Raw genomic sequence first — 27,136 nt, forward strand, 5'->3', positions numbered from 1 at the left:
CCAAATGACTCACTATCAAAGCTTGCTGCTGACTGAGTGAGTGACTTCTGTTCCCCCTGCTGTCCTCAATCCTGCTACCTTACTACCCAAAACTATAAAAAACAACCCCCCCCCATGCACAACTGCGGGGAGATATTGGCAGAAGAAAACTGGAACTTGACCAGACCTCACTGACCAGCTGTGGCCAGGAGAAGCAACCTGGTTCATTGACGGAAGCAGCTTTGTGGTAGAAGGTAAGCGAAGGGCTGGGGCAGCGGTAGTAGATGGAAAATCTGTCATATGGTCCAGCAGTCTACCTGAGGGAACCTCAGCTCAAAAAGTGAAGCTCGTCGCTCTAACCCAGGCTTTGAGGCTGGCAGAGGGTAAGGCTATCAATATTTACACTGACAGCCAATATGCTTTTGCTATGGCTCATGTCCATGGAGCAGTCTATAGGCAGCATGGCTTATTGACCTCCACTGGAAAAGACATTAAGAACAAAGAAGAGATCCTTGGTTTGTTGGAGGCTGTTCATCTGCCTCTCAAGGTAGCGATCATCCACTGCCCAGGACATCAAAAAGGAACCGGATCAGTAAAAAGGGGAAATCAAATGGCAGACCAAGCGGCTAAAGAAGCAGCTTAGGGGCCAATGACTCTGGTAATTAAAACTGGGCCCCAACTAGCTGAAGGAGAGACAGAGAGAAAGGTTCTCACAGAAGAAGAGGGGCTAAAGTACTTAGCTGACATACACTGTCTCACTCATTTAGGATCTAAAAAGATGATAAAATTAGTCAGTAGGTTCCCCTATCACATTCCTGGACTACAAAGGGCGGCAGAAGACCTGGTGAGAAACTGCCGAGCCTGTGCGCTCACCAATGCTGGATCCAGCAGGCTCCATGGCAGAAGGCGTCTGCGGGGAGACAGACCTGGGACCTACTGGGAAACTGATTTTACTGAGGTAAAACCAGCCCGGTACAGAAATAAATATCTGTTAGTCTTTATAGATACCTTTTCTGGGTGGGTTGAAGTGTTTCCCATCAAGAAAGAGACAGCCACAGTGGTAGCCAAGAAGATACTCAAAGAAATCTTTCCCCGTTTCAGGGTACCAAATGTACTTGGGTCAGACAATGGGCCTGCCTTCGTCTCCCAGGTAAGCCAGGGATTGGCTAGACAGCTGGGGATGAATTGGAAGTTACATTGTGCTTACAGACCCCAGTGTTCAGAACAGGTAGAAAGAATGAATAGAACTCTAAAAGAAGCCTTGACTAAATTGACCTTAGAGACTGGCAGGAATTATTGGACAGCCCTTCTCCCTTATGCTTTATTCAAGGCCCGTAACACCACTGGAGCCTCTGGCCTAACACCCTTTGAATTAATGTATGGGGCGCCTCTGCCCATCTATGTGACAGTAGAGAGTAAAACTTGCCCAGATATATCGTTCATCCCCTCCTCTCACCTTTTAGCCCAGCTCAAGGCTCTTGAAATTGTGAGAAAGGGGGTCTGGGAACAGTTAAAAGAAACCTATGTTGCTGCTGACATACAGGTGCCGCATCAGTTTGAAGTAGGAGACACTGTCCTGGTGAGGAGACATGGAGTGGGGAACCTTGAGCCATGGTGGAAAGGACCCTACTTGGTGCTGCTAACGACACCCACTGCCGTTAAAGTGGAAGGAATCCCAACCTGGGTTCATGCATCTCATGTCAAGAAGGCACCCCCTGAGGCTGACCAAAATGAGTGGAACCTGGAAAAGACTGCTAATCCTCTTAAGTTGCGCCTATGTCGTTGGCGCCATCCTGAAGAAGAGTGACAACCCACACCAGCCTATGAATCTCACTTGTCAAGTGTTATCCCAATCGGGGGGAATACTATTTACCACCGCAAAATTAGAACCTCTGGGGCATGGTGGCCAACCCTGTATTTTTGCATTCACCAAATCATTCCTGCAGCCAAGAGTACTCCCTGTAATGAGGTCCGAAGCTATGGGTTTTAAAGCTGCCCCAAGCATATTAAGAGTTCCTGGTGTGGGGGGCCTAAGTGGTACTATTGCAGTCAATGGAGTTGTGTTACCTCAAATGATGGAGATTGGAAATGGGCCGTTAAGCCCTCTGGGGATAGATTAGTTTTCTTTTCAAAATAAGGGGCCAGACAAACATGCAGTAATGGGGCTATACAAAAATCAGGAATGCAAATCTACAGACTCAGATGATGTGAAACTGCAGTTCACAGAAATGGGAAAAAATTATGCCCTTGCCCAGTGTATTGGAGGCATGACCTGGGGAATCGTGTTCTACAATTATGGTAGTAGACCTGGATCATTGTTCCATGTCCGTCTAAACATTGAAAGCCCTCCAGCCCTACCAGTAGGCCCTAATAAGGTGCTCCCTGAGCCGAACTGACCCCTTCTCCCAAAGCCGGCCCCGACCTTACCCACCACCCAAAAGACTCCCCAAGAGCCCTTGACCATCGCCCCCACATACCCCCCCCCATGGGACAGAGACTGTTTAATTTGGTCCGAGGGGCTTACTTTGACCTCAATGAAACAGATCCCGATGCAACTACTGACTGTTGGTTATGCATATCCTCAAGCCCTCCATACTATGAGGGAATCACCTTTGATGGAAACTTTAACAAAACCAGTAACCATGCTTCCTGCTCATGGGGAACAGGGCAAGAATTAACTTTGACTGAGGTGTCCGGAAGGAGCCCTGGTCTCTGTATAGGGACACTCCCTCCTTCCCACCAACACCTATGTGGTTGAACTCATTCCGTGTCCAGGACAGATACCAATTATTACCTTGTGCCATCTCCAGTTGGCTGGTGGGCTCGTAGTACAGGACTCACCCCATGCATATCAACTAGTGTTTTTGACCCCTCTCATGATTTTTGTGTCATGGTTCAGTTATTGCCTCACGTGTATTATCATCCTGCTTCCTGCCTAGAGGATGAATATACCCAGGGGAGATTTAAAAGAGAGCCAGTCTCCCTTACCCTAGCTATGTTAATGGGGGTAGGACTTACAGCAGGAGTAGGAACAGGGGCAGCAGCCTTAAATTGAGGGAAGACAAGGAATCCAGTCTTTAAGAGATGTTGTCAATGAAGACCTAAGGATGTTAGAAAAAGCTATAGATGCCTTAGAAAAATCTTTAATCTCTCTGTCAGAAGTAGTTTTACAAAACAGAAGAGGTCTAGATGTACTGTTTTTAAAAGAAGGAGGACTTTGTGCAGCCCTAAAAGAAGAATGCTGTTTTTACGCAGACCACACAGAAATAGTCAGAGATTCTATGCAGAAACTGAGAGAAAGATTAGATCAGAGAAGGCAAGATAGAGAAGCTCAACAGGGATGGTTCTAGTCGTGGTATTCTTGGTCTCCATGGATGACCACTCTATTTTCTGCCCTCACTGGATTGATTCTTATTATATGCTTAGTTTTAATTTTTGGCCCCTGCATAATAAATAAGGGAATCGCTTTTATTCAGAGTAGAGTAGATGCAGTCAAGCTCATGGTTTTACAACGACAGTACCAGCCTATAATTCAAATAGAAGAAGAATTAGGAGATATGGGCTTTTGAAATTCTAAGATTAGAATTAGTTAGTAGAAGAAGAGGGGAATGAAAGAAAATGAAATTTAAGACCTGTGTTTCATGTAACTCATGTCAATTAGTCCAAAGAGTTGTTTGTGAGCTTAGAAGCCTGGGGCTGAGAACACTGTGGAGCAGGCCAGGACATGCCAGGGCAGGCCCGTCATTAGGACATTCCTGAGGCTGCTTGGTCATAAAGATAAAGAGAATGACAGGTCCTGAGTGGCCCAGTGCCTCCCTATTTCCCGCCCTTCTGACATGGGTTAAATGTTAACCAGATGCTCTGCTGTTACCTCGATCTGCATGTACAGTCTGCTGATGTTTAAATGAACCAATCATGTGAAACCGCACCAATTCCTCCCCCAGCCCCAGACCCTTTTCTATAAAAACCCCTAGCTTTCAAGCCACATGGCCGACAGCTGTTGTCTCCTGTGTGAGATACGTGTTGGTCGGGAGCTCTGTCATAATCTACCTCATGGTCTCTCCTGATTCTTTGGGTGCATGCAGAATCAGGAATTGAGTGGGGGTTTCTCCACTAGGTTATTTCACTATCAAGCTGGTGGGATTAAATGCATATAGGGATATACATGATATATCTCACAATATATCTCACAATAGGGACCAAATTTGGAGATACTGAATATTCCCACAAAAAGGAGTTGAAGGGTCTGGTGGTGAGAAAGCTAAGAAGGATCTTTCAGGCTTTGAGTTATTGCATTACATGTGCTGAGCAAGAGTTAATATTAGCAGAAGGTTTTTGCTAAAAACAACCCCATGTGGGGTGGTTAGATACTTTTCCTGGGTCTGTTGCCTTTGGCTGCATTGTTACTGGCCTTGCATTATCCAAGCCAGATCCTCTGGTCTCCTGGAGAGTCTTTGAACTATATAATACACTTGAAAAATCCCCCTTATGTTTAGCCAACTGGTGTGGATCTTGAAGCACCTAAAATCACTGGCAGATACAAGGTTTTTCTGATTAAATTAACCTTCATTAATTAAAATGGTTTTGTTTCCTAAACAAATAAAAGCTGTAGTCTCCAATACATTCATTCTCTGGGTCTTTACTGAAAGGCTGGTAATAATTAGCTAAGTTTTGATTATCTCTGTAGGTTCTCAAAGCCACACTACCTGGATGGACCTCTAGGAAAATGATACCCATCTTATGCACCATTTATATCCCCTTATTCCACCTCTTTCCCTCTGGATATGTCTTATGAAGTTCTGTTGGGTTAAGTGAGTTCTTCATATGCAAATGTGGGAATTGTTAAATAATGAGATTCAAGAAGATACCCTGTGTCATTGAGATTGTGGGCTGAGCCTGAAGGATGGGATTTACATAACGTTGACAGAGCAGCAGCTAGTATCCTTTCTACATTTTAAAAGGCTGGCTTGCCAGAATGAGCTGGAATGAATTTTAATGCAATTCTTGCCTGAATGTGATAATTAGCAGTTTTGCAATTGTTCAGATGGAAATGGAAACTCAAGACTTTCTAGGTCCATTTGTTTTCTAATCAACAATTCTAAATTTTTACCTAATTAGCAATAGTCAGGTCTCAAAGATAGTGTCCAGTTTTTCCTTTACTTAATAGTGAGTGTTCAAAGATCTAACAACAACCATGCTCCAATTTGAAACTAAATTACATAGTCGTCATATTAACACAAGAGCGGAACTAAACTGTAAGAGAGTAATAAAAGAGATCTCTAAACAAAGAAATGGAAACAAGACCAAACAGGCCTCAACTGTGTGTTTGAGGACGTAGCTGATGACAGAGGAGATGGGACTGAGGTTATAAGCTCAGAGGTTCAAATATTTGAAATAATTAAATGTGTTTTAATGATCACCAGCTCTCCACAAAACCACAATATCTTTTGCCATTTGTTTAGAAAAGTCTGAAAGTTATTTTAAAAAAAGACCCTTTCAGGTGGGTCTCGTATATGAAAAAAGTAAATATGTCCAGAAGACAAACAAGAATAAAACTTGGAACTCCAGCCCCTGCTGTTAGATTCCAGACAGGACGGAAGTGGCTGAGCTCTCAAATATTGGCTATATTCATTTGTTACATAGAGGCTAGATCAGATAAGAGGCGACTTCCCAGAAACTCCTCAGCCATTTGATGAGTGTAGACAAAAAAATAGAGTGCCTCACATGATAAACGTTTCATGAGTTAACAAGATGGGAACTGGCATGGTGCAACTGAGAGGCAAGGACAAGGATGGCATCTCCCATACCATCTGAAGATGACCTCAGTGCCCGGTCTGTGGTTTACCCAAGCTATGAAGCCTCTGGCACGGTCAGTGAACCTCTCAGATCATGTGCTTTCTCAGAGCACTTGGGATAAATAAATGCTGTTGCTCAGAATTGCTTTGCAATTCAAATTAAATGAGGAAGGGGCTCCTATTAGACTTCCCAGTTAAAACTAGTGAGTTCTTACAGCTCTCTGCCCTCTTGCCAGACTGAATTAAAATAAGAGAAGGGACTGATAACTTAGGCTTTGTTGAGTGAAGGAAGACAGTCATTTATATTATGCTATTTTAGAATATGCTTTGGTAAAGAAATATTTTTATTTCCACAACACTCTAGAGGGCTTCATAGCAGAGTCTTCTCCACTTTAGCATCTATTTACCATGTGAATCTTTATTAATCATCTACTATGTACATTTCTTGCTCAGGGCAAAATGAACACACTGAAAAGCAAAACAGGCTAGGCCCTGATTTTCCTGACACTCATACCTGATGTCTTCTGAACTCTTACAGTTAATGTCTGAGTATGGAAGGGGCAGATATTTTCTCTCATTCAGACCACTGGCATGGGGCTTTACAGAGCTTGCTCTCTCTTAGATCAAAGAAAAATTAAACTTCAGAGCTTCTTTCAAAGAAAAATTAAACTTCAAAAAATCATTACTATGATTTCTGTAATGTATGATCAGGTTTAAAAAGGGAGTACAAACGAAGAGCTTGCCAAATCTTGGTTCTGTTATGTCTGAGAGAAGTCACTGGGAAAGGATATTAACTAGTGTCCGTCTGTCTCCTCTCTATACTGCTACATGGGACCTTATGAGATGGCACCTGTATGGTACCTAAAGAAATGTGCAGGAGGGAGAACAACCATAATAATGACCATGGATGGCCTTAGTAGAATCTGCTTTTCAACACATGAAGAAAATGAGCTCTCTCAAGGCTGAAGTTACAGAAAAGAGGAGGCTGCAGTATTGATGTACTGTTATTTGGGAAACAGTATGAAAATATGTAACTCCCAAGTATCACTGGTTGCATTTTATTTAAACCAAAAAAAACCCAAAACCCACATCAAAGAATGTGTTTGTGTAACCCATTTTTGAAAAATCTCTAGTCTGACACATCTCCCTGGCTCATCTTTTACAGTACATATATTATTTGTGCAGACTGTATAGTGCAAAAATGACATTTATTAAAATTTTCAGTGTTTTAGATGGAAAAGATTGATTATTTTTAACAAGGGCCTATTAGGGTAAGAAGAAGATTATATTTGGATGGCCTATGATCTATAAAATGCCTAAAACAGAATTTTGGAACATGAGGTAAACTCAGGCTAATCCATTGTAAATTAGTTACTAGCCTTCATTATATAATATGAATAAACCTATCTACTTGAGGTATTTTCACCACCATATTTAAAACTGAATGTAATAAAACCATTAAGTCATCGACTATCACTAGGTTATAAAAAGGAAAATAACGGAAATATCCAACAGTCCAATTAAAATTGAGACTCCATTTTTACTGAATATCCATAAGGATTCTTTTCAGTTGTGGTCTACTAAGGTTTTTTGGTTTTTGGTTTTGTTTTGTTTTGTTTTGTTTTGTTTGAAAGTTTTTATATTAATCAACCTCACCATCATTCTGGGCTCCTTCTGACTTTTCCTCCTCTTTTATCAATCTGCATTTCCTCTCCTACACTGCCACAGGGATGGTGTGTATATGGGCATCATCTCTGTCAGAGGATTTCATAATGAAATATGTGAGCTTTTCAATTTTAGCTGTGTATCAACATTTTCTAAGAATCATTCATCCTTATAGAACCAATGGTCATCTGGTTGGGAGGGTCTGATTAAAGTCTGGGCAGTGGGAATTTTCTATGTTCCCATGGAAAATTCTAGAACAGAGTCCGGGCAGAGAATCACTGTGTGGGAGCAAAGAGAACTCCTTACATTCTCTCCCTTTCAATTCTCTCCACATTGGTGCCACATTGGTTCAATTGATGCTTTGAATGAGTCAATCTAAAGACTGAATATCTGAACTCTTCCATTTCTGAAAGTGGCTCCTGCTTTTTAACTGGTTGTGGCTAGACATGTAACACTTAGAAAGTTGGTAAAGCTCCCTGGGAAGGTAGCCAAAACCTGAGATCCGGCATCTGATGTCTCACGGTACCCAGCCATCCTGAGATTAGAGGTGGCCCTTTCCATTGCCAACTCCATCAAAAGATGAAAAGCTTGGCATCTAGAAAGAAGCCTCTCTTGTCATCAGTACAAACCACCAGCCACCCTCAGCTTCTGGGGCAAGTTCTTTTTCTTATTTTGGCTAACCACCAGCATATATCTGAATTTCTCCTTACAATGAATCTGACAGGATGAATTTTCGAGTTTATTTTAAGAGTCAAGTACAAGGAGAGGTCAAGGGGGTATTTTAATGTGGATTTCATTGAAGCTTATGCCATGAATTGTCAAGGGGAGCTACACAAAGAGACACAACATGAGCAGCGAAGATAATAGGTATGCATTCTCCCACAATTCTAGAGACTGTAAGTCTGAGATCAAAGTGTTGGACTGGCCTGATTTCTTGTGAGACTTCTCTCTGTGGCTGGCACTTCTCCTCCTGTGTCCTCAGATGACACTCCCTCTGAGGGTGTCTGTTTCCTAATCACCTCTTATAAGAAAATAAACTACATTGGATTTGGACCCACTCCTATGACTTCACTTGTATTTAGTTATACTTTGAAAGTCCATACTTATAAATATAGTCACATTCTGAGATACGGGTCAGGTTAGAGTTGAAAAGAGAGACTTGGAAGACACGGAATTCAGTCCTTCATACTCATGAAATGAAAGAATTTACCACCTCTTGACATGAAACCACAGCTATGTTTGTCTTGCTTTACCATCTCCAGCATGAATGCAGAGTCCAGCATGAATGCAGAGTCCAGCATGAATGCAGAGTCTGGCATTCTGGGAACAAGTACTCTCTCTCTCTCTCTCTCTCTCTCTCTCTCTCTCTCCATATATATATATATATATATAATAAAGATAAAAAATATAAACTGTATTATTCCTGATTCTGTAAAAATTATTCTATAAATAGCCTGAGAGAGGTTTGATTTAAAGTTTTCTGTATTACAAACAACATAAGTTCATTTATCTTGTCCCAATTTAAAATTTAGGATAACAGACGTTAGTTACCCAAGCAGCAGCCACCTTAACTGCCATGTTTTGTGGAGGTTTTTCCTTGTATTCTTGTTCATGTATGCAGAGAACGTCCACTTGAGCTCAGAGACAGCCTCCTGACAGTATGCTCAGCCAAGGGGCATTGTTCAATTGCTGTCCTAATGTAACTCACTTAACTTTCTCTTCGAGAATCTTTGGGTTATTCCTGAGCTTGTCAGTCTACTGAAACTGTCAGAAGGACAGCTTCTTACCTTGAGGCTTGGGCTTGGTGAGCTTGCCACAGGGCTTGGAGATGGTGACAGTTTTCTGACAGTCAGCATTGTGCAGGGCTCGCTTCAGGCTGCCAGTTCTGGTCTTCAAGGCGGTATTGAGGTCACATTCTCCCCAAGCCTGGAACTGGTACTTGCACTCAGCTAAACAACACAATACAATGAAAGGAAAATCCTTAAGAGAGCTCATTGTGGCAATAATAGGGACACAGTTTTGATGTTAAGAGGTTGTATCTAAGCCACAGTACATGAAGTTATAAGAAACAACACAAAGAGACTCCGTACAATCTTCAACCAATTTCCCCTAATTTCAGTATCTTGAATAACTGTAGGTCTACCATGTGAAAAGGACATTCCACGAGTGTAGTGAGACCTTTTAAGTTTTATATGCATGAGCGTGTATAGTTCTATCAGCGTGAATGCATATGAACACCATTAATATACATGATCCCAGTGTAAGGGGCCCGGATGTCGCCTTATACAGTCATAGCCTTTTTATCACCTAAATTCCTTACAACCACAAATATCTTCCCCAGCACTTTTCATTTCATGAAGGGAAATGTAAAACGATGTGAATGTTTGTGACTGGCTACTCTGTTACCCAGGAGTCTAGGAGATGGTAAGTGATCCTCTTGAACTGGAGTATTGATAGTTGTGAGTGCTGAAAACCAAACTTGGATCCACTGCAAGATGAACAGATGCTCCTCACAACTGAGGCCTCTCTCAAGCTCTGAGACATAGCTAGTGCTTTGCTTAGCATAAATTTCTGACAACCGATTTAAGTTGTGTAAATCAATAGTATGTGCTTTTATACATATAAATAACATTCTACACTATAGATATATCAAAGTTTATTTATCCCTTTACCAGATGAAAGATGCCTAGATTGCTTCTAAGTTCTTGGCTAGAATATATATGCAGATGCAAATGCTATGGATTCATACACAGGGCTTTGTAAAAGCATGTTTTTATTTTATCTTAGGATAAAAAGCCAAAGAAACTAATGAGTAACATTAAAAAGCTGAAGTCAACAAATATTTAGTTTCGTACAAACGTACAACAAGCAACCCTTCCCAAAAGTAATGTTCTTTCTTAATATGACTTGCTAGTTTCTGTTTCCACTGACAGTAAACCCGTGAATTTTCATACAGTTCCTTATGTTGTGAGGACCCCCTCCCAACCATAAAATTATTTTTGTTGCTACTTCACAACTGTAATTTTTCTACTGTTGTGTTTTCTGATGGGTTTAGGCAACCTCTGTGAAAGGGATGTTCAACCCCCAAAGGGGTATAGACTAACAGGCTGAGAACCACTGATGTAGATTATTGCATATAGTTAAAGATGGAAAGTGATGAATAATAGGCTAAAGATGAAAATTTTGATTATTGAATTAAAGTTGGCAGTGTTGAGAGAACTTGTCTCAAGTAGACAGAGATCAGAACAGCATGAAAGTGACTAGAATTAATGGGACAGAAGTCTATTAATGTTGGCTGTGACAAGGCCTGTTGGAGTCACTGAGAGAATCTATAAACGTATGTGGAGGAGGGGAAGGGATCAAAAGAAAGAGTAATCGCAAGGGATCTGAGGAGGGAGAATGAGCACAAAAAGGGAAAGTAGAGAGTGAAGTGGGGATTGGATGAGTGAGGATCAGTTCATATTTTATGCCTATATAAGCAATGATTCTTAACAACTAACATTTTTGACTCCAAAGGACATCAGGACAGTCTTTCTGGCTAGTAAAGTGAGTTGTATTATGATTTAAAAAAAAAAGTAGATGCCAAAGATGTTGCTAAGAATCCTACAATGTCTAAGACAAAACCAAACAAATACAACAACAACAATAACAACAAATCCAGTCCTTGATATCATTAGTGCTGAATTGGAGAAGCAAGCTGCCTCATCACCTGGCATCTAAATTTATTTAATTTAATATAAACATTAGTTGGCTTTGGAAAATTTTTTGATAGAAAATTTCCAAACTATTTTATAGTAGTGATTGAGGCAATAGGAGCATGGGGTGAGACTGACCTCCAAACTGCTTCTTCCAGTTGCAAGGGATCTTACATCTCTGAGTCTTCATGGTCTGTTTGCACTCGGCGCCAGTGCGAGTGCCCTCCCGGGTGCCCAATCCACAGTCCCCACTGGTGGGCACGCACACACTCCACTGCCATTCTCCACAGTCAGACTTTTTCACCTTTTTTTCTGCAAAGAAGGAAACAAAAAGCAATCATTATCCATAACTGTTCAGGACTCCTAGACATGATTAAGTTTGTTCCTCACCACCTTGATTATGGAATCTATGATTTTTTACCTCTACCTACATTCTCCCATAAGACAGTGGGTATGTGATAGATGTCTCTGCAATGATCAAGTCAATGCATGAGTGAGAATGAGAAAGAAAATACAGGGGTTGGGGGCTAAGGCTACTAAATCATGTGTGAGATAGAGACTGTTCAAAGTGACTCGCTGACAATGGCTTTTAGAAACAAATATTTCTGAGTGAAGGCTTCGTCTCTCTACATGCTTTCTAGACACCATGACATGAGAGGGTCTGCTCATGCTATCCCAGTTGTGATGGACTGACATCTCTGAAACCCTAAGGGAAATAAAACCTTCCTCTTAAGTTCACTCCTCGGGTATTTGAATGCAGAAACAAACGGTTGAGTAACACCCTTCAGAAGGAGTCTGAAGATTTGTGTGTCTCCAATGAAAACTGTGAGAGTATTAAATATTATAAAAACAAATATATCTGTAAAACTAAAAAGTTCTAAGTAGTTTATGAAAAGGAGGAGTAATGTGTAGGTAATAGTTGTCAGACTAGCAATTTTATCATAAATGGATGGTCTGGTTTTGTCTGGTTGAGAAAAAGATATGATATAAATGTGGTCTAGATCACAAACTAAGACAGATCCCCCAGCTACAAAGCCAACTCATAACTATGCTGTGGCATATTCATTCATTAGTATAATGGGGTAATACAAGACAACTATCACTTAGCATTTCTCTAAATAACTAAAAGGAAGTTAGAAATGGTAGGAGGGACTAGGCAGGGAGCTGGTCTGCAAAGGTACCATCTAGCCATGGGTGCATGAGTACCACCCAGTGAAGCATCTCTCTGTGAATCCACTGCTTACCAGGTTTCTCTTTCTTCCCGGCCTCAGCAGTGTCCACAGCTGCCAAGATGAAAATCAATGCCAGGAAGGCAGCTGCAAATTTTCGACGTTGCTGCTGGTATTGCTGGGACGACATTTCTGGGAGTAAAGAGAAAGGGGAAAAGGTGATTTCTACCTAACTCAGGATAAAGATCCCACTCCTTGATGAAGCACTCTAGGTGAGGCTTCTGGAACACTAGATATATAAAAAAAAACTGTATTAATTATTACAAGCATAATTCTATTGTTGCTCACCAACAGCTGTAAATAAGTTACATAGTCTCTCACAATATTGAAGCATTCTTCATAACAGACGTCATAGCCATTTATTATATATGACACTGGAGTTGTGAAAGCAAGAGAATTTAAAGCATAATCTTAAGCAGAACCCAAACCCAATCTTGTTGTTTGCATCACTTGGTGATCACAGCTACAACCATCTTCAGGTTGTCTGGAAGTTCCTAGAAATACTTCTGGCATTACAGTCATGGGGTTCATCAGAATGCTCATGGCAAATGATGGCCTGCAAGAGTGTGGGCTGCTTTTTTATCTTTAGGTACATTTGGCAATGAGCAGTATCTCTGATCCTTTTCTCTCCATGATCACTTCTAGCATAGTATGATTATCCCATTATTCATTATAGTGAAACACAGAAATAGAGCTATCATGCTATGATACTATCAGCTTATAAACTGAGTTTTAATCAAGACCCGTTAATTCCTCAGATCTAGGGAACACACTTGCTCAAAATACAAACTACTCCTCATCTCACATAAATCAAAATCCCTAGATAACACTAGGAAGATCTCTGTTAAACTTAAAGACATGTGTGATAACCATCTGTCAAGATGATCACGTTGCCTAAACATTCCCAAAGAAGCAATTGACCATAGAAACTTGTTTGATAGTCATTTACCTCTGTCTATGGTGTTAATGGCATTTTATAGGTCACATGAAAGTGCAGAACTAATCTTTGGTTATATGTTATTATGAGACTTATTTTTCCAAGACTGGCAATCGACTAGTTTTATTTTATAATCTATTTAGTGAACAATAAGACACTGTGTGTGTGTGTGTGTGTGTGTGTGTGTGTGTGTGTGTGTGTGTGTGTATGACCATGGTTGCTAAGCTCATATCAATTTCCATGATGTCAGAATTGTCACTTATATAATCATATTCTGTTTTGCTGTCAATGACTGGATTCAATAGTATGAACAAGCATATTAAGCATATTTCACCTGAAACTAAAATTAACTAACATAAATCCTCAGCTCCATTTCTATCCCCATCTGCAATCTGGTACTGGCAGCTTTGCTCTTCCTAATGCTGGATTTTTTTTTTTTTATGATATGGAAAGCTTTATTTTTTTTCAACTTTTTTTTTTTTATTAATCATTCCATTTGTTTACATCTCAAATGATATCCCACTTCCTGGTTAGCCCTCCACCACCATCCCATTCAACATCTGCCTTCTCCCCTCCTCTTTGTCTGTATGAAGGTACACACACACACATGCACACACACACACACACACACACACTCTCTCTCTCTCTCTCTCCTGCCCCACTGCTCTTGTATCCCCTACACTGGGGCATCAAATCTCCCCAGGACCAAAGGCCTCCCTTCCCATTGCTGTCAGGTAAGACCGTCCTCTGCTACATATACATCTGGAGCCATGGATCCTTCCAGGTACACTCCATGGTTGGTGGTCTAGACTCTGGGAGAACTGGGTGGTCAGGCCAACCTATGTCGTTCTTCTAGTGGGGTTGACAGTCTAGATGAAGTGCTCCTAGAAAGTCTGAATTGAGTCCTCATCTCATGACCAGACATAACAAAGCCAGCCTAGACTCACTGATGTGCAAGCTTGTCAGAGTGCTCATAAATGAGTGCCCTGTGCACCTATGTGATGCTCTTTTTCCTATGATATTCAGAAACCTTTAAAATGATTAGGTGTAACACCAACCAGAAACTATGTTTTCCCCCATAGGCACATTCTTGTAGTGCCTAAGCACTGTGGTGAAACTTCTGAGAAGTCTCAAAAGGCAAATTAACTGTTTCATTAATGGCTTTTCAATTTTATTTCAAAATAGATTTCACTTTCCTGGATTAAAAACTCCCTTAAATATAGCATTATGATGTAGGTTATGTGAGAATCTGAAAATTCTCACTGAGAAAGCACAACTCTGGAGAAAACTTTCTGAGCAAGCCATGAGTGATGATCCTCCCTAATATTAATAAAGTGGGGTGATGAAGAGGTCAGAGGTCGTTCTGACTAAGCCAATATCTTACTATCTTAGCTTTTATGGGAGTGTAAAAAGAATAAAGGTTTAAAAGACGAGTAAAAGAAATGGAATGATTAAAATTACCCAAGTGCATTGAACAGTACTTAATAGTAATACCATTTGAGTGCTTCAAACAACACTCAATTAACTTTTGGCACATTTCTGGTACATAGATACATGAGTAATTATGCAGATAGCAGCTTGCATGTGGTATATGTAGAGTTGACTGTTTATCATCAGCATCGAATAAAACCAAAAGCTTTCCTTACGTATAGTTTAACTCTGCTTGTTCTCCAACATGCTGGGTACCAGATGACTGCAGAAGGAAAAACAAGTCCCCCTTAGACACACAATGTAATTAGGGAAGTGGGTAATTGCTTTTCACACTGAGAAATGGAAACAATGGAAGGATAAAACTTAGTAAATTGGCCAAGTTCTCTTGAGAAATTTCTGTCTTTCTTACCACCTTCAGTCATCTTTATTATATTTGACCTGACAGATATAATTCACTGTGATTAACAAATTGAAGGCTACCATAAATGGATGCTGGGGTGTAACATACTGTTGAGTTATCTCAATGAACCCTGAAACTCAAAGACAAATAAAGGAACTAATTGGTGGGAAAGCATCCACTTTTTACCTCTTCTTCTGAGACAGGGTTGATTAGAATGTGTAGGAGATCCTCCTCCCTAAAGCATTATAATGAAATACAGGATTTTGAAGATGGCAATATCTGGTGTAAATATAGACAAGGATAACAGAAACTGTCCCTGGTGACTTGTTTATTAAAGGTAGTATAGCATCTGGAGGCACAACTTTTTATTCAAAACTTAATCACAAGAGTATTTTTTTTTTCAGATTGTGTTTGAAAAAAATCAGAATATCACAACCAATTGAACTGGTTTTGATATCAAAATATTGAGAGTAAGTGGTAGGGCTGCTAATAAAACAACTGCTGGAGGCAGTTCCCACAAAATCTGCAGGATAGACATAGAAATCTAGAATATTAGGAATCACATTATCAGCATGGCTTACCTCTACAGCTCTATGGTTTGCATATAAAGTATCCTTTATGAATTAGAGGTTTGGTCCCCAACTCTAGCAAGTAAGGCATTGAGGAAGTAAGAGTACTGTTAGAATAATTCTGCCTTTATCAGTAATTTAATCCATGGATAAATTAAAAGATTGGATAGTGTATTGAGCGACAGTAGAGCTGTAGAAGGTGGAATCCTGTTGAGGCGGCAGGAAACATGCCTTTGAATGGTTACCTGGTCCCTTTGTGCTACTTCTCTTTGCTTGCCCACATCTATGAGATGAGCAGACATACCTCTGCATCACCTTGGTCCCAAAATAACGGGGTCTTCTAAAGTAGACTAAACCATTGAAGCTGTGAGCCAATAGAAATACTTCCTTCTTTAAACTATTTTAACTGTCTTTCACAATGTTGAAAATTTTAATACAAAATGCTCTTTTTATTGAAAAAAATAATAATCAAACTTGGCATTTTGGGTATTATATCAAAGCAAAAGCAGATAAAATGTCACAAAACAGAGAAATGATTTGATTAAAGTCAACTAATGGCTACTTCAGCCTTCACTGGACCCAAATTCATCCTGTTACTTTTTAGAAGCATAATAAAAATTCACGGAGCTTAGCTCATGGTTTCTATCCTTTGAGTACATAGCCCAGTGCTGAAAATTAGCAACTAAATCAATGCAATTGAACGTGTGTGAAGTGAAGAAAATGCCTGTTTACAATTTTATCCTATGCCTTTCTACATGGAAAAAACATTCCTCTTCCATCCTTTTACATAAAGCATCTAAACCAGAAAAAGCCCCCAGTGCTGAGAAGTTTTTCCTAAAGCTTTGATCTTGAAAAAGTTATAGAAACATAGCTTAAAACATAAGAGGGAATTCTTAAACTAAAATAATATCTTAGCCCCTTGAATCATAGGATAATGTAATATGTTGACACTGTGTTAGAAACAATCATTGGCCTCTCCAGACACGTATTATAAATAAAAGTGATCATCAAGTGGCTAAAAATGCACCTGTATGCCTGTAGATTATACTAGATATTTTGTGGACAATTTGCCTTAACTCCTAAGAAATAGGAAATCTTATAAATTATAAATTAAAATATAAGACATTGAAAATCATGCAAAACCACCTAACATCTGAGTGAAACTTTATAAAAATAGAACACTATTCCAGGAACATCAAGGTACTTTGCATGTTTCTTGTCCCAGATACAGCTCATCTCTCAGGAAGTAACTAACAGAGAAATTATTTCCATTTATTGTTCGAGGGCTTTGTTCAAATGTATTTTAAGCTTACCTAATTTTAAAAATCTGAATGCCTTTTAACATGTTTTTAACGTACATGATTGCCAGCCATTGACTTCTAGTTCTTGCTTCTTACATTCTTAGAAAATATAAAACATCTAGGCAATGTATCCCAGATTCTGAATTTTGTTAATTATAGATTTAGGTCCAATTCAATATTATTCAGTCCAGGTGAAAATTAAAACCTGGATATAGAAGTCTTCCCAGAATGATTTCTAGGATTCAACAATTTGCCATTTCTAATATAACTCTAATCCTAACCCATTCCTCATTTTTGACCTGGTTCTCCTCATTCTAATGAAATTTCTGAATCACTCAATTTCCCTAAGTTTGACATCCACTAATTAGTTCACTAGTAGTTAACTAGTCAAATATAAAAAACTTAACAGTTTGAAATTAAAACAAACTAAACCTATTTTAGATTTAAGCAGTGAGGAAAAAAATTAGGACAACTATGTACTTATTTAAATAAAATACCACAGAAATTTCTTTCATGTGTTCTGATTTGGTAATATACTGAGAAATTCATTTAGACTAAAACCATGTAGGCTTTCAGCTCTAACTACTGTCTTTAACTGTCTTGAATTTCTTTCAAATTTCTTGAAAATTGCTGTCTCTGTCAAAATTAGCTCTAAGTACACAGAAGCATGCAAAAACAAGGAGGGAAAATAAGTCAACAATAACAATAACTGAAAATAAATGAGTGCACTTGATAAATAATATTTGGTATTTATTTTATAATATGACTGATATCTAGATGTATTTGTTAATTATCTGGTGAATCAAATGAATCAAATAGCTAGAATTGTCTGTGCTATTCCTTTACTACTTCTAACTTATGTGACCCCAAAGGTAGAGATTTAGTTTTAATTTTTTAGAATTTTCTAGTTTCTTCATGAGCATTTTAATATCTATCTACTATAATTGGGTAGAAGAATAATTAAAAGTTTAGAGCAATGGTTCTCAGCCTCCTTAATGGTATGACCATTAAGGAACATTTAATATAGTTCCTCATGTTGTAGTAACCCACCAACCACAAAGTTATTTCATTGCTACTTCATAACTATAATTTTGCTACTGTTATGAATCATAATGCACATATCTAATATATGGGATATCTGATATGTGAATCTCCCAAAGGGATCACAACTTATAGATTGAGAATCACTATTCTAAAGGAAGATGAAACAGTTCATTCTGCAGAGAACACTTTTTAGCTTAGACAGTAAACACTTCAAAAGTTTTGGGAAGTCCCTGAAACCTAGCAGACACACTAGGCTCCACGCTCACCAAGTCACTATAAGCAGTAAGGACTGCTGAGACATACTTTGAGATCATTCAAGCCACCTGAAAAAGGCAGAGACCAACAGAGCTGTCTAGAAGACAAGGTAAATCAGCCAAGCTTCTTAGAAGAGGCTCAGATCAACCTAAATACCTGGAAAGGACTCTCTCAAGCCCATTGAGCTGCCTGGAAGATGTGCAGTGCAATCCAGTTTTCATAGAGACCTTTTCAGTTATGCAGATATCTTTGAGTATGGTTTTTGCTCCTGATAGTGATGGCTCTTCTATATTCTTGTAAGTAACCCCAGTCAGACTCATTGGTTCACCAAATTGAGCTTTTCTTGTTTTCTTATTTAGATCTGTTGTTGGTTCTCTATCTGGGGTTAAGTAGATGGTTGTTCTTGTCTTCCCAAGGACAGAGTCACACAGCATCTAGCACAATATATCCACTTTCTTCTCTGTATTCTTCTGCATCCCTTTTATCAGTTTGTCTTTAACCAGTGTTGCCAGTGGTATGCTCCTATAATGACCAGTTAATGTTATCCTGTCTCCTGATCCACCATCTTCTTTCTCTGATTTATTTATTTACAATGTCCTCCTCTGAAGCCAAGCTTCCCAGACAAAATCAAAAATTTCTTCTCACAAGAGTGTCCCTCCCATATTGTTATCTCTCCTATTACCATCACTCTATGTTTAGACAGAAATAAATATTATACTTCTTTACCCCTACAATATTTTAATCTACCTACGTCTGTTTGTGCTGTTCCATGAAATAAATTTTCCCCAAATCTGTCTACCTTGTTGAACTTGATCAACCAGCATGGTTGAGTCCAGCAATTTTACCCTCTGTGAAGCCTTTGCCTAAGTCATCTTATGTTCTTTTGTTTTGGAACTCACTGTTCCATGCCCAGTCTAGATACTCTGATCACATACAACCCCTTTAATGCCATAGTCACATGTTACAAATTCTGTAAAATGAAACAGATGGAACAAGTATGAGCTCCCATGACTGTTCAATCTAGGAAGAAATACATTTAAATAAACAGAATACAGCTTATAGTTAAAGTAAATAAGGTGAAAAAGAACCTGCTAGCCACTGTGACTACTAGTTGTGTATCTAAAGCACACATATATACTCATACATGCACATACACACACACATACACACTTACACACACGCACACACACCTGTTTGCTCACCTGTTTTTTTTTTCCTGTAGTACAGAAACAAACTTGTTAAAGCTTTGTTCTTGTTTGCTAATTATATGTCTATGCTCAGAGAGCAAGCTTTATAGAATCATGACACATGCTGATTATGGAAGTCACGCTGAATTCTGAAGGTAGAATGCAGACACACAAGAACATATCCCAGCAGGTGAGCAGAACCCAGCATTTTTCTGCAAGAGGAGCTAAAATATATTTTATTTCTTATTTTTAAAGCCTATTAAATCTATTGCCCCCATGGTGCTTGGGAAGTACAGACCTTGTTAAGACTGGTTTATTTTAAGTCAAAGGTCTGTTAGACAAATATAATACCCTTTTTTATCTTTATGCTTTGCAATTTTACTGAACAGTCATTTTCTTGCTTCCTGTATTATACTTGAGAATTTGTTCCTAAAGGAGATTTTTATTGTTTTGATGGTAGTTTTTCTTATTCTTTGTTCCACTTCCTTTTTTTTATTGTTATTAACTTTACATTGGTCTACTGTAAAGAGATCAGGACATTTCCCTGGAGTCGTACCGTCTTATAAACTGGCTTATGATATTGCTAAGTCATCACTTACACTAGCCCTCGAACTTGCTTATTTAAAACTGAGTCTTGCAAGGAATTGTCCCATGTATGACTACAGAACACACAGCATAAAGATGAGTTCAGCAGCAAACCCCTGAAACTATGTGCATATTGATTGGACTGATAACATGATACAGTAATTTAATTTGATATGGCCAATATCCTAAAAGCATAAAGCTCTTGGTCTCAACTATTTCATTGCCAGAGATGGACCTGCATCAATGCAGAGTGTGATATTTTATGACACTTTCATTAGTCCACCAGTTTTTAGAGCCTCTATATGAAGTAGGTATGTGCTACATGAGAATACGAACTGCAGATATGAAATAGATTCCTCAAAAAATAGAACTTGCAAGGGGTGGAGAAAAAAAGAAATGGCTGAATCTGATGGTTCACTGTGATAAATGAGTGAACAGTCCTGTGAACAGAGTACACAGGACCAAATAGTCATGTTTCTCAGTAGGAGTAAAGGCGATAGAGAGTTGGAAAATGTTTTATTTATTGGTTTACATACTTACACATTTATTTTTTACAAAAGATAAAAGTTGCAACTTTTTACGTGAAGAAGAAAGGACATGAAGGGAACTTGGGGCAGAAGCACCATATAAGCAATGTGTCCGTGTGGCCTTTGCAAAATATTCAGCCATGAAATATGGTCACCAAAGAGAGTAGCCAGCAGCACACGATAGAGATTAAACCACCCCAGGGAGACTGGCAATGACTAAAATTGATATGGTTTGTGAAATATCAAAGTGCTTTTAAAAATCATGTGTTTATGACTTACAAAATATAGTTTAATGCTCTTGGCAATGCCACCTTGTGAGAAATTTGAACGACCTTTCTTAATTTGGGGCATTGAAAGGCAAAGGAAAGTATTAACAAGCTGAATCATTATTTGGACACAAGTACTGCTTTTATTAACAAGTCATGAATAAGTGCTTCATGTTCATGGAAAACCCAGCTCAGGAAGAAAGCAGATTCTGAATTATGTAACCTCAACTACAAATGGAAAAGACTACTGCCAGGAGTGCTACTGTGCTTTTGTGTTATTCCAAAACAATTCACTACAGCTTTACGAACCTCTGTGTTCAGGCGACATTTCTAATTGCTGGTGACTTTGCTCACTCGGGTGAAGTGACTCAATTAAAAACATAATTAACAAAACAGCATGCAGATTTTCAAGTTCACTGGCATGCCACCGAGCAAAGGAATAGCGCTACACACTATCTCGAATTTGGGGAAAGATTAAGAATACATATTGTGGATCTTATCTCAGTGATGTGTGTGAGGCAGGGAGTTCTTGGGGCAGCAGCATGCTCCAACACACAGGGAAAGCTCCTATGCGTCTGCTGCAAGATCAATAACTACTAAAAGTGATCCATGTGGGGAGAATTTTACAAAGGAATTTAATTGTGTTGATTGGCTGATACAAAGTATTCAGTTAATTTAGAAAGATAAGGACTCTTGACCTCAAGCCCCTTGATGGCTTTGGGGGCATTGATGCATTGCTTAATCTTTTTCATTCATAGTTCTAGGAGAGCTGTACAGTGAGCTGGTAACACAACATCTTCAGACAAGGAAGGACTGACCAAAAAGAGGCAGCTCTGCTCCCATCCTTCCTAGAACAGAAGGCCCTGCAGTATATTAGCCTCAACAGTCCAGTTGTCAATGAGACCCCAGTTAGAGTGGGCTTTAGGGGACTCCCAGATGCAGTGTAGTATGAAATGCACATAGACAAAACTGTGTCTGTCCTAGACAAATGTCACAAGCTTTGTGGGACTGGCTTGCCATGAATTTTAAGCTTTCACTATCCTTTGGTGCCCATCTGTGAATAAGAAAGTTATTATTTATAACTCATGTAGATGTTTTATCTGGAGCAGGCTGGTTGATACTGTAGTATACAGGTAATATCTTTTGTCTTCTAGAATTTATACACATGCACGATAAACTTGATTTATAGTCATTATCCAAGCTAGCAAAGAAAATGTTCCTTAGAATGTACAAACATCTACAATATAAACAGTAAATCACTTAGTCTAATAACTTGGTATTTCCTTATAAAAAACACAGAGTTCTACACAAAGACTTGGACAGAAATGTTCCTCTTAATTTGTTTCATTTGACCAAAAACTATGAGCAAAACTTCCTTTAAATATTTATTTATTTATTTATTTATTTATTTATTTATTTATTTATTTATTATGTGTTTGCATGTGTGTGCAGTAGCATAAATGCAAGCCCATAAATGCCAAGGTAAGTATGTAGAGGTCAGAGGACAGCCCTCAGGAAAGGGTTGTCTCCTGCCATTTTATAAGATCCATCTCTACCCACTGAGCAACCTTCATGGACCTATAAAACATTCTTTAAAGCTCTATATAGACATATATAGCTAATGCCTAGACTGCTTTGAATCATTGGAAGAAACAGTGACATTCTCATCCCATTCATTTGTAATAAAATCCCTATGTCTTTCATCAATGCTTCCTAGAAGACTGGCTTGGAGTTTTCTTTTAGTTTTAGTAACATGAGCTCCCTTACTTGGCCCTTGGTCCTCTTGACTCATGGGTATTCTTTTCTCTTACACCTTTTCAGTTCTCAAGGACTTTCTAAATGCCACCTTGATTATGCTTTAGTCTCTTCTACCACCAAAACTCTGCTATGTCAAAAATAGCACTCAACAGCCAAGAAGCACCTGTCTAAACGGATGCTATCTTAAAATAATAGTGGTTCATTAAACCAATATTTACTCTTCAAACTGGACAAGTTAACTAAATCTTTCTTACATAAGACCAATGAAGTAGTAAAAACCACAAATAATTCTATAAACCCCAAGTATGTGTCTCTGTATGTAAAGATGTGACCAAGTGGGAGAGATGACTTTATATATGCACTGTCTGTGAACAGTCTTAGCATTGGTGCCACACTAGATGCTTCCTGTCAAGACCACCTAAAATCACTTCTATGTTCCTATAAATTGCTAAAAACGCCTTCCTAGAGAGTTCCCACAGTACTAAGAAGGTTCCAGAAGGGTACCGAGGCATCACAAGGTAAGAATAAGATGTGTACTTCCTTGGTTTAGCTGGCAAATCCTGGGTTATGAATGCCTGCTTCCATACCAGGAACAAAACCTTAGAATAAGTGAACAGTTGCCCAGGGAGTCCTTTGGACTGAAGCTAGCCTCCACTTGAGGAACGGAAGAGCTGGATCTTGCCATTCTGGATTTGCACGCCTTTCCGAGGCTATTTCCAGCTGATTCACTTCATACAACTCGAGCTTTCATTTAGAGCTGAGCTCATTGACTACACAAATAAAGGACTAGGAGAAGAAGAACAGGATTCAAGGAAAGGCTTCATTGAGTATGCAGTGTTGCTTTGGGAAAGAGGAAAATCTTGTTAGAAACCTGGCAAACTTTCTTAATTAGGGACCTACTGACATCTGTAGTCAGAGAGCACAATGGATCAGTTTAAAAAATGGGTCGTCTCAGTAGTGAGGTAGGGGTACTGGATCCCCACCCACCCTTTCTACCACATTCCCGGCATTCTTCCCCACCCTTTCAGCAATGACAGAGAAAAGTAGCTACTAAAAAAGGAATGCTGAATAGAAATGAGATTCATTAAAAATCAGACAGGACAATTAAAGGATGGTGAGTCTAATTACACTGTTCTTTAGAAACCCAGTTGTCGCGTTCTGCATACATGGTCACATGGATCTCATTTCCACCATCCTCCTCTCTCCCATGTATAACTGAACTCAGTATCCTTTCACCAAAGAATCCTCTGTGTGCAGAGCTGGTAAACCAATTTGAGCACTAACATTAGACCTTATGTGGTATGGAAGAGTCAGCCTCTCCCTGGTCCTGTTGGAGACTCTGAAGAAGGGCAGTTTCCACATTAAAGAAAGGGATTGAGTCTTTTTCATTCTTACTTTGGGAGATTCAAATGTTCCCATTCACCGAACTTCCTTTCTCCTTAGAAATAATCAGGCTCAGGTCTAAAATGACCATTGGAAATTAGTAGAGACTAAAAAAGAGATCAAAAGGGTTCACTCATATCAAAGAAAGCTTAGTTAATGAGAAAATGTCAAAATAACAATGGCATCATTGCTTCTGGGTACCTTGGTTTGAGGAAAAATACTTGACAGGTCTTCTTAACATATGCACCTGAGGGTGATAGTAAATTCTGCATTTTATAATTATAATATAAAACAATTGAACTTAGGTGACTACATCCTAGAAAAAATGTAAACTTGAGGAGATTAATAGAAATAAATTGTACTATAAAATGCTATTAATAATTGGAATGACAACATTAAAAGAGTTCTGGTTCAATGGGCAGGAAATTGAAATTGGGATAAATCTGGAATCATATTGGCATAGATTCAATAATAATAATAATAATATTCTGAAGGGTATACAACATTGACCTGAAATAAATCAATCAGAAGCTAACAAGATAACTATAAAATGTCACAACTAACTTATTTACAGTGACTCATAAGGATCAGGGAAGGGTTTCTTGAACATACACTTAATATATGCAAACGAAAACATGAGTGGGAAAACAAAACAGACTGACAATTCAGCCCCTGACATTTTGAGGTGCATGCAGTGTTGGAAAGTTCTTTATGTCAAACTGAAATCTAAAATTCTCATTAACTGTTTTTTATTGGAATAAGACTGACTTCTTTGTAAGTCACGGAAAGACAGAGAATTAACTCTGATTATAATGTGTCTGCTATGTCTGGGATAGCTAATGGATTAGAAATTATCACTCTGCAGGTACTAATTCTAACTCAGCTCTAAACTGTAACAGTTGCTAACCTGGATCTTAGCATCTTCTTGCTACCATAAGATGATGGTTTTAAATAGTAGCTAATAAACCTTGAAACTGCATGTAGGTAAGAAGCAACTGTACAATCTTTCTACTCCTATAGTCAGGAAAGCACCTAATCAACTGGCAAACACTGAGGACTCTGACATTTGAAAGACTGACTAGCCAAACCCAATGCAACAATAGCCCATTGCTAATACTCTTGGGTTCTTATTCATTGTCTTTTAAATCACACATGTAAATTCTGTAGTTTGGCTATCCAATTTTCAAGTGTGGAATACATTTAAAGAAAAATAGATGTTATACCCAAGGATGTTGATATCTACATAAAATCAAAGGAAAATTATTCTTGAAAGTAATAGACACATAATACCTGATACCACGGTTTGTCCTGAAGGAAGGAAGCACTTACAGCCTTCAAATACTGGCATCTCTATGCCATCTGACATCTGTAAGAAACTCACATATAAGCTATTATATAACTGGAAAGACAAGAAAGAATGTAGACTATATATTTATAAAAACCATGCCTATGAGAAACTTATTGAAAATGTTAGTACTCAAAGACTTAACCCTCTGCTTACTACATTAACCCCAATATTTATGGTTACCAAAGCATCAGCTCCTGTAGTTTTGTGATATCTGGCAGCAGCCTATATGGAGATCTTTAGAAGAGATTCTTAGTCTCATGTCAATGATCATGACAACTTAGCATGGTATCATGATATCATGCTCAATTTGTAGGTAAATAAGTGAAATTACCACAGAGGAAGCAAAAGGGAGCCATCTAACCTTCAAAAGTAAAAGTCTTTTTTTTTTCCCACAAAGCCATTTATCATCAGAAATTCCCTGGTATACATGCTTATTAAATTAGTGCACTACGTAATGAATATATAGATCTGTTGTGACTCTCTTGAGAAAATAGACAGACAAGTGTCTATCGTTTGTTAATGTGGTAAAAATCAGAATAACTGATATATTTTGAATCCCATAGATATGATTTTCTGTTTCTTTTTAAAATTGTTTTTCCATTTTTCACAGAAACAAATGATCAATAGCTATATCTATTTATTAAATGGTCTTATTTTACCCTGCTCATCCAAACACTGAGATAAACATGGCAGGTGCTCCTAATATTTAGTCAACGAACTATAAGATTGAAGATGTAATAAACTGAAAAACTCAAACCACATAGCTAATTAATCATGAAGATGGGGAGTTAATTTACTAGAGTTCTCATTAATAATTGTTATTTATTATGTATTGATACCCAGGCTTCATGACAAGAAAATATCAGCTATCTCACTTTACATATTATAATCCTAATCTGGTGATGTGTTTACAAAGCAATATATTGAATAAGGTTATTTCCCTTCCCCCCCCCCACGAATGATGGGTAAAATTTGTTGCTTTACTAGTAAAATTTTTCTACCTATACTCTTAGAATTCCACATTTAGAATTCCTCTACTTACCGTGTTTCTTTGAAATGACTCTTCCCAGAGGACTTTTAAAATGTGACTTTTACATAGGCTGTGGTCAATATAGCTCACAGTCCAAGCTTAATTACTAATGTAAACCTTACCAATGATTATCTGGATGGCATAAATATGACCCTAATATAAACCTTACCAATGGTTACCTGGGTGGCATAGATATGACCCTTCTTCTCCCTAGTGTCATTTGAGAATTAATCTAAGAACAAGCAGAATGTATATGCTTTCCCCCCGCCCCAAGAGTATAGAAAGAAAAGTGGCCCTAAATTGATCCTTAAGCTTCTAACCCATCAATTAGAAGTTGTTTAATGATGTCATCAAAAAGCCTTTATGTATTTATTAAATATTTATGTATCACAAATATATTTTATACAACTTATAAAGGCAGTAATGGTTAAGTGGGACAAAATAATGCATAGAATTAAAAGCTTTATATGATTTGTGTCTAAAAAGGTTTACAGTGCACTACATTTTAAAGACAGGGTCTAGCAGATTGCTTCTCTTTTTAAATAATTTCCACATTATTAAAGGTGCTGATAACAATTATTGTCAATTGTTGGTCCTTTCTAGAGGGTCAGGCAGAAAAATCTATTTGTTTTGTAAAGCCATGTCTTCTCAATATAATTGTAGCAAGAGTCTGAATGCCTTGGCAGTTGTGTCAGGAACGCATTAGAGGCTATTTACATAGTTGGGGACTCTCATCTCAATATGTAAATTGG

General features: G+C 38.5%; 1 protein-coding gene across 1 annotated transcript in view; it reads right to left on the minus strand.

Moving 5' to 3' along the window:
- Ptn (pleiotrophin) overlaps positions 1 to 27,136 on the minus strand; it is a 91,136-nt gene that overhangs the window by 13,755 nt on the left and 50,245 nt on the right. The window contains exons 2-4 of the mRNA XM_021165378.2: positions 12,379 to 12,495; positions 11,273 to 11,446; positions 9,227 to 9,388 (exon numbers count right to left, since the gene is read on the minus strand). Coding sequence (XP_021021037.1) covers positions 9,227 to 9,388; positions 11,273 to 11,446; positions 12,379 to 12,493 — 451 coding nt within the window. The 5' untranslated portion in view covers positions 12,494 to 12,495. The remainder of the gene's footprint in view (positions 1 to 9,226; positions 9,389 to 11,272; positions 11,447 to 12,378; positions 12,496 to 27,136) is intronic.

The sequence above is a fragment of the Mus caroli genome, chromosome 6 (assembly GCF_900094665.2).
Source record: "Mus caroli chromosome 6, CAROLI_EIJ_v1.1, whole genome shotgun sequence".
Lineage (NCBI taxonomy): Eukaryota > Metazoa > Chordata > Mammalia > Rodentia > Muridae > Mus > Mus caroli.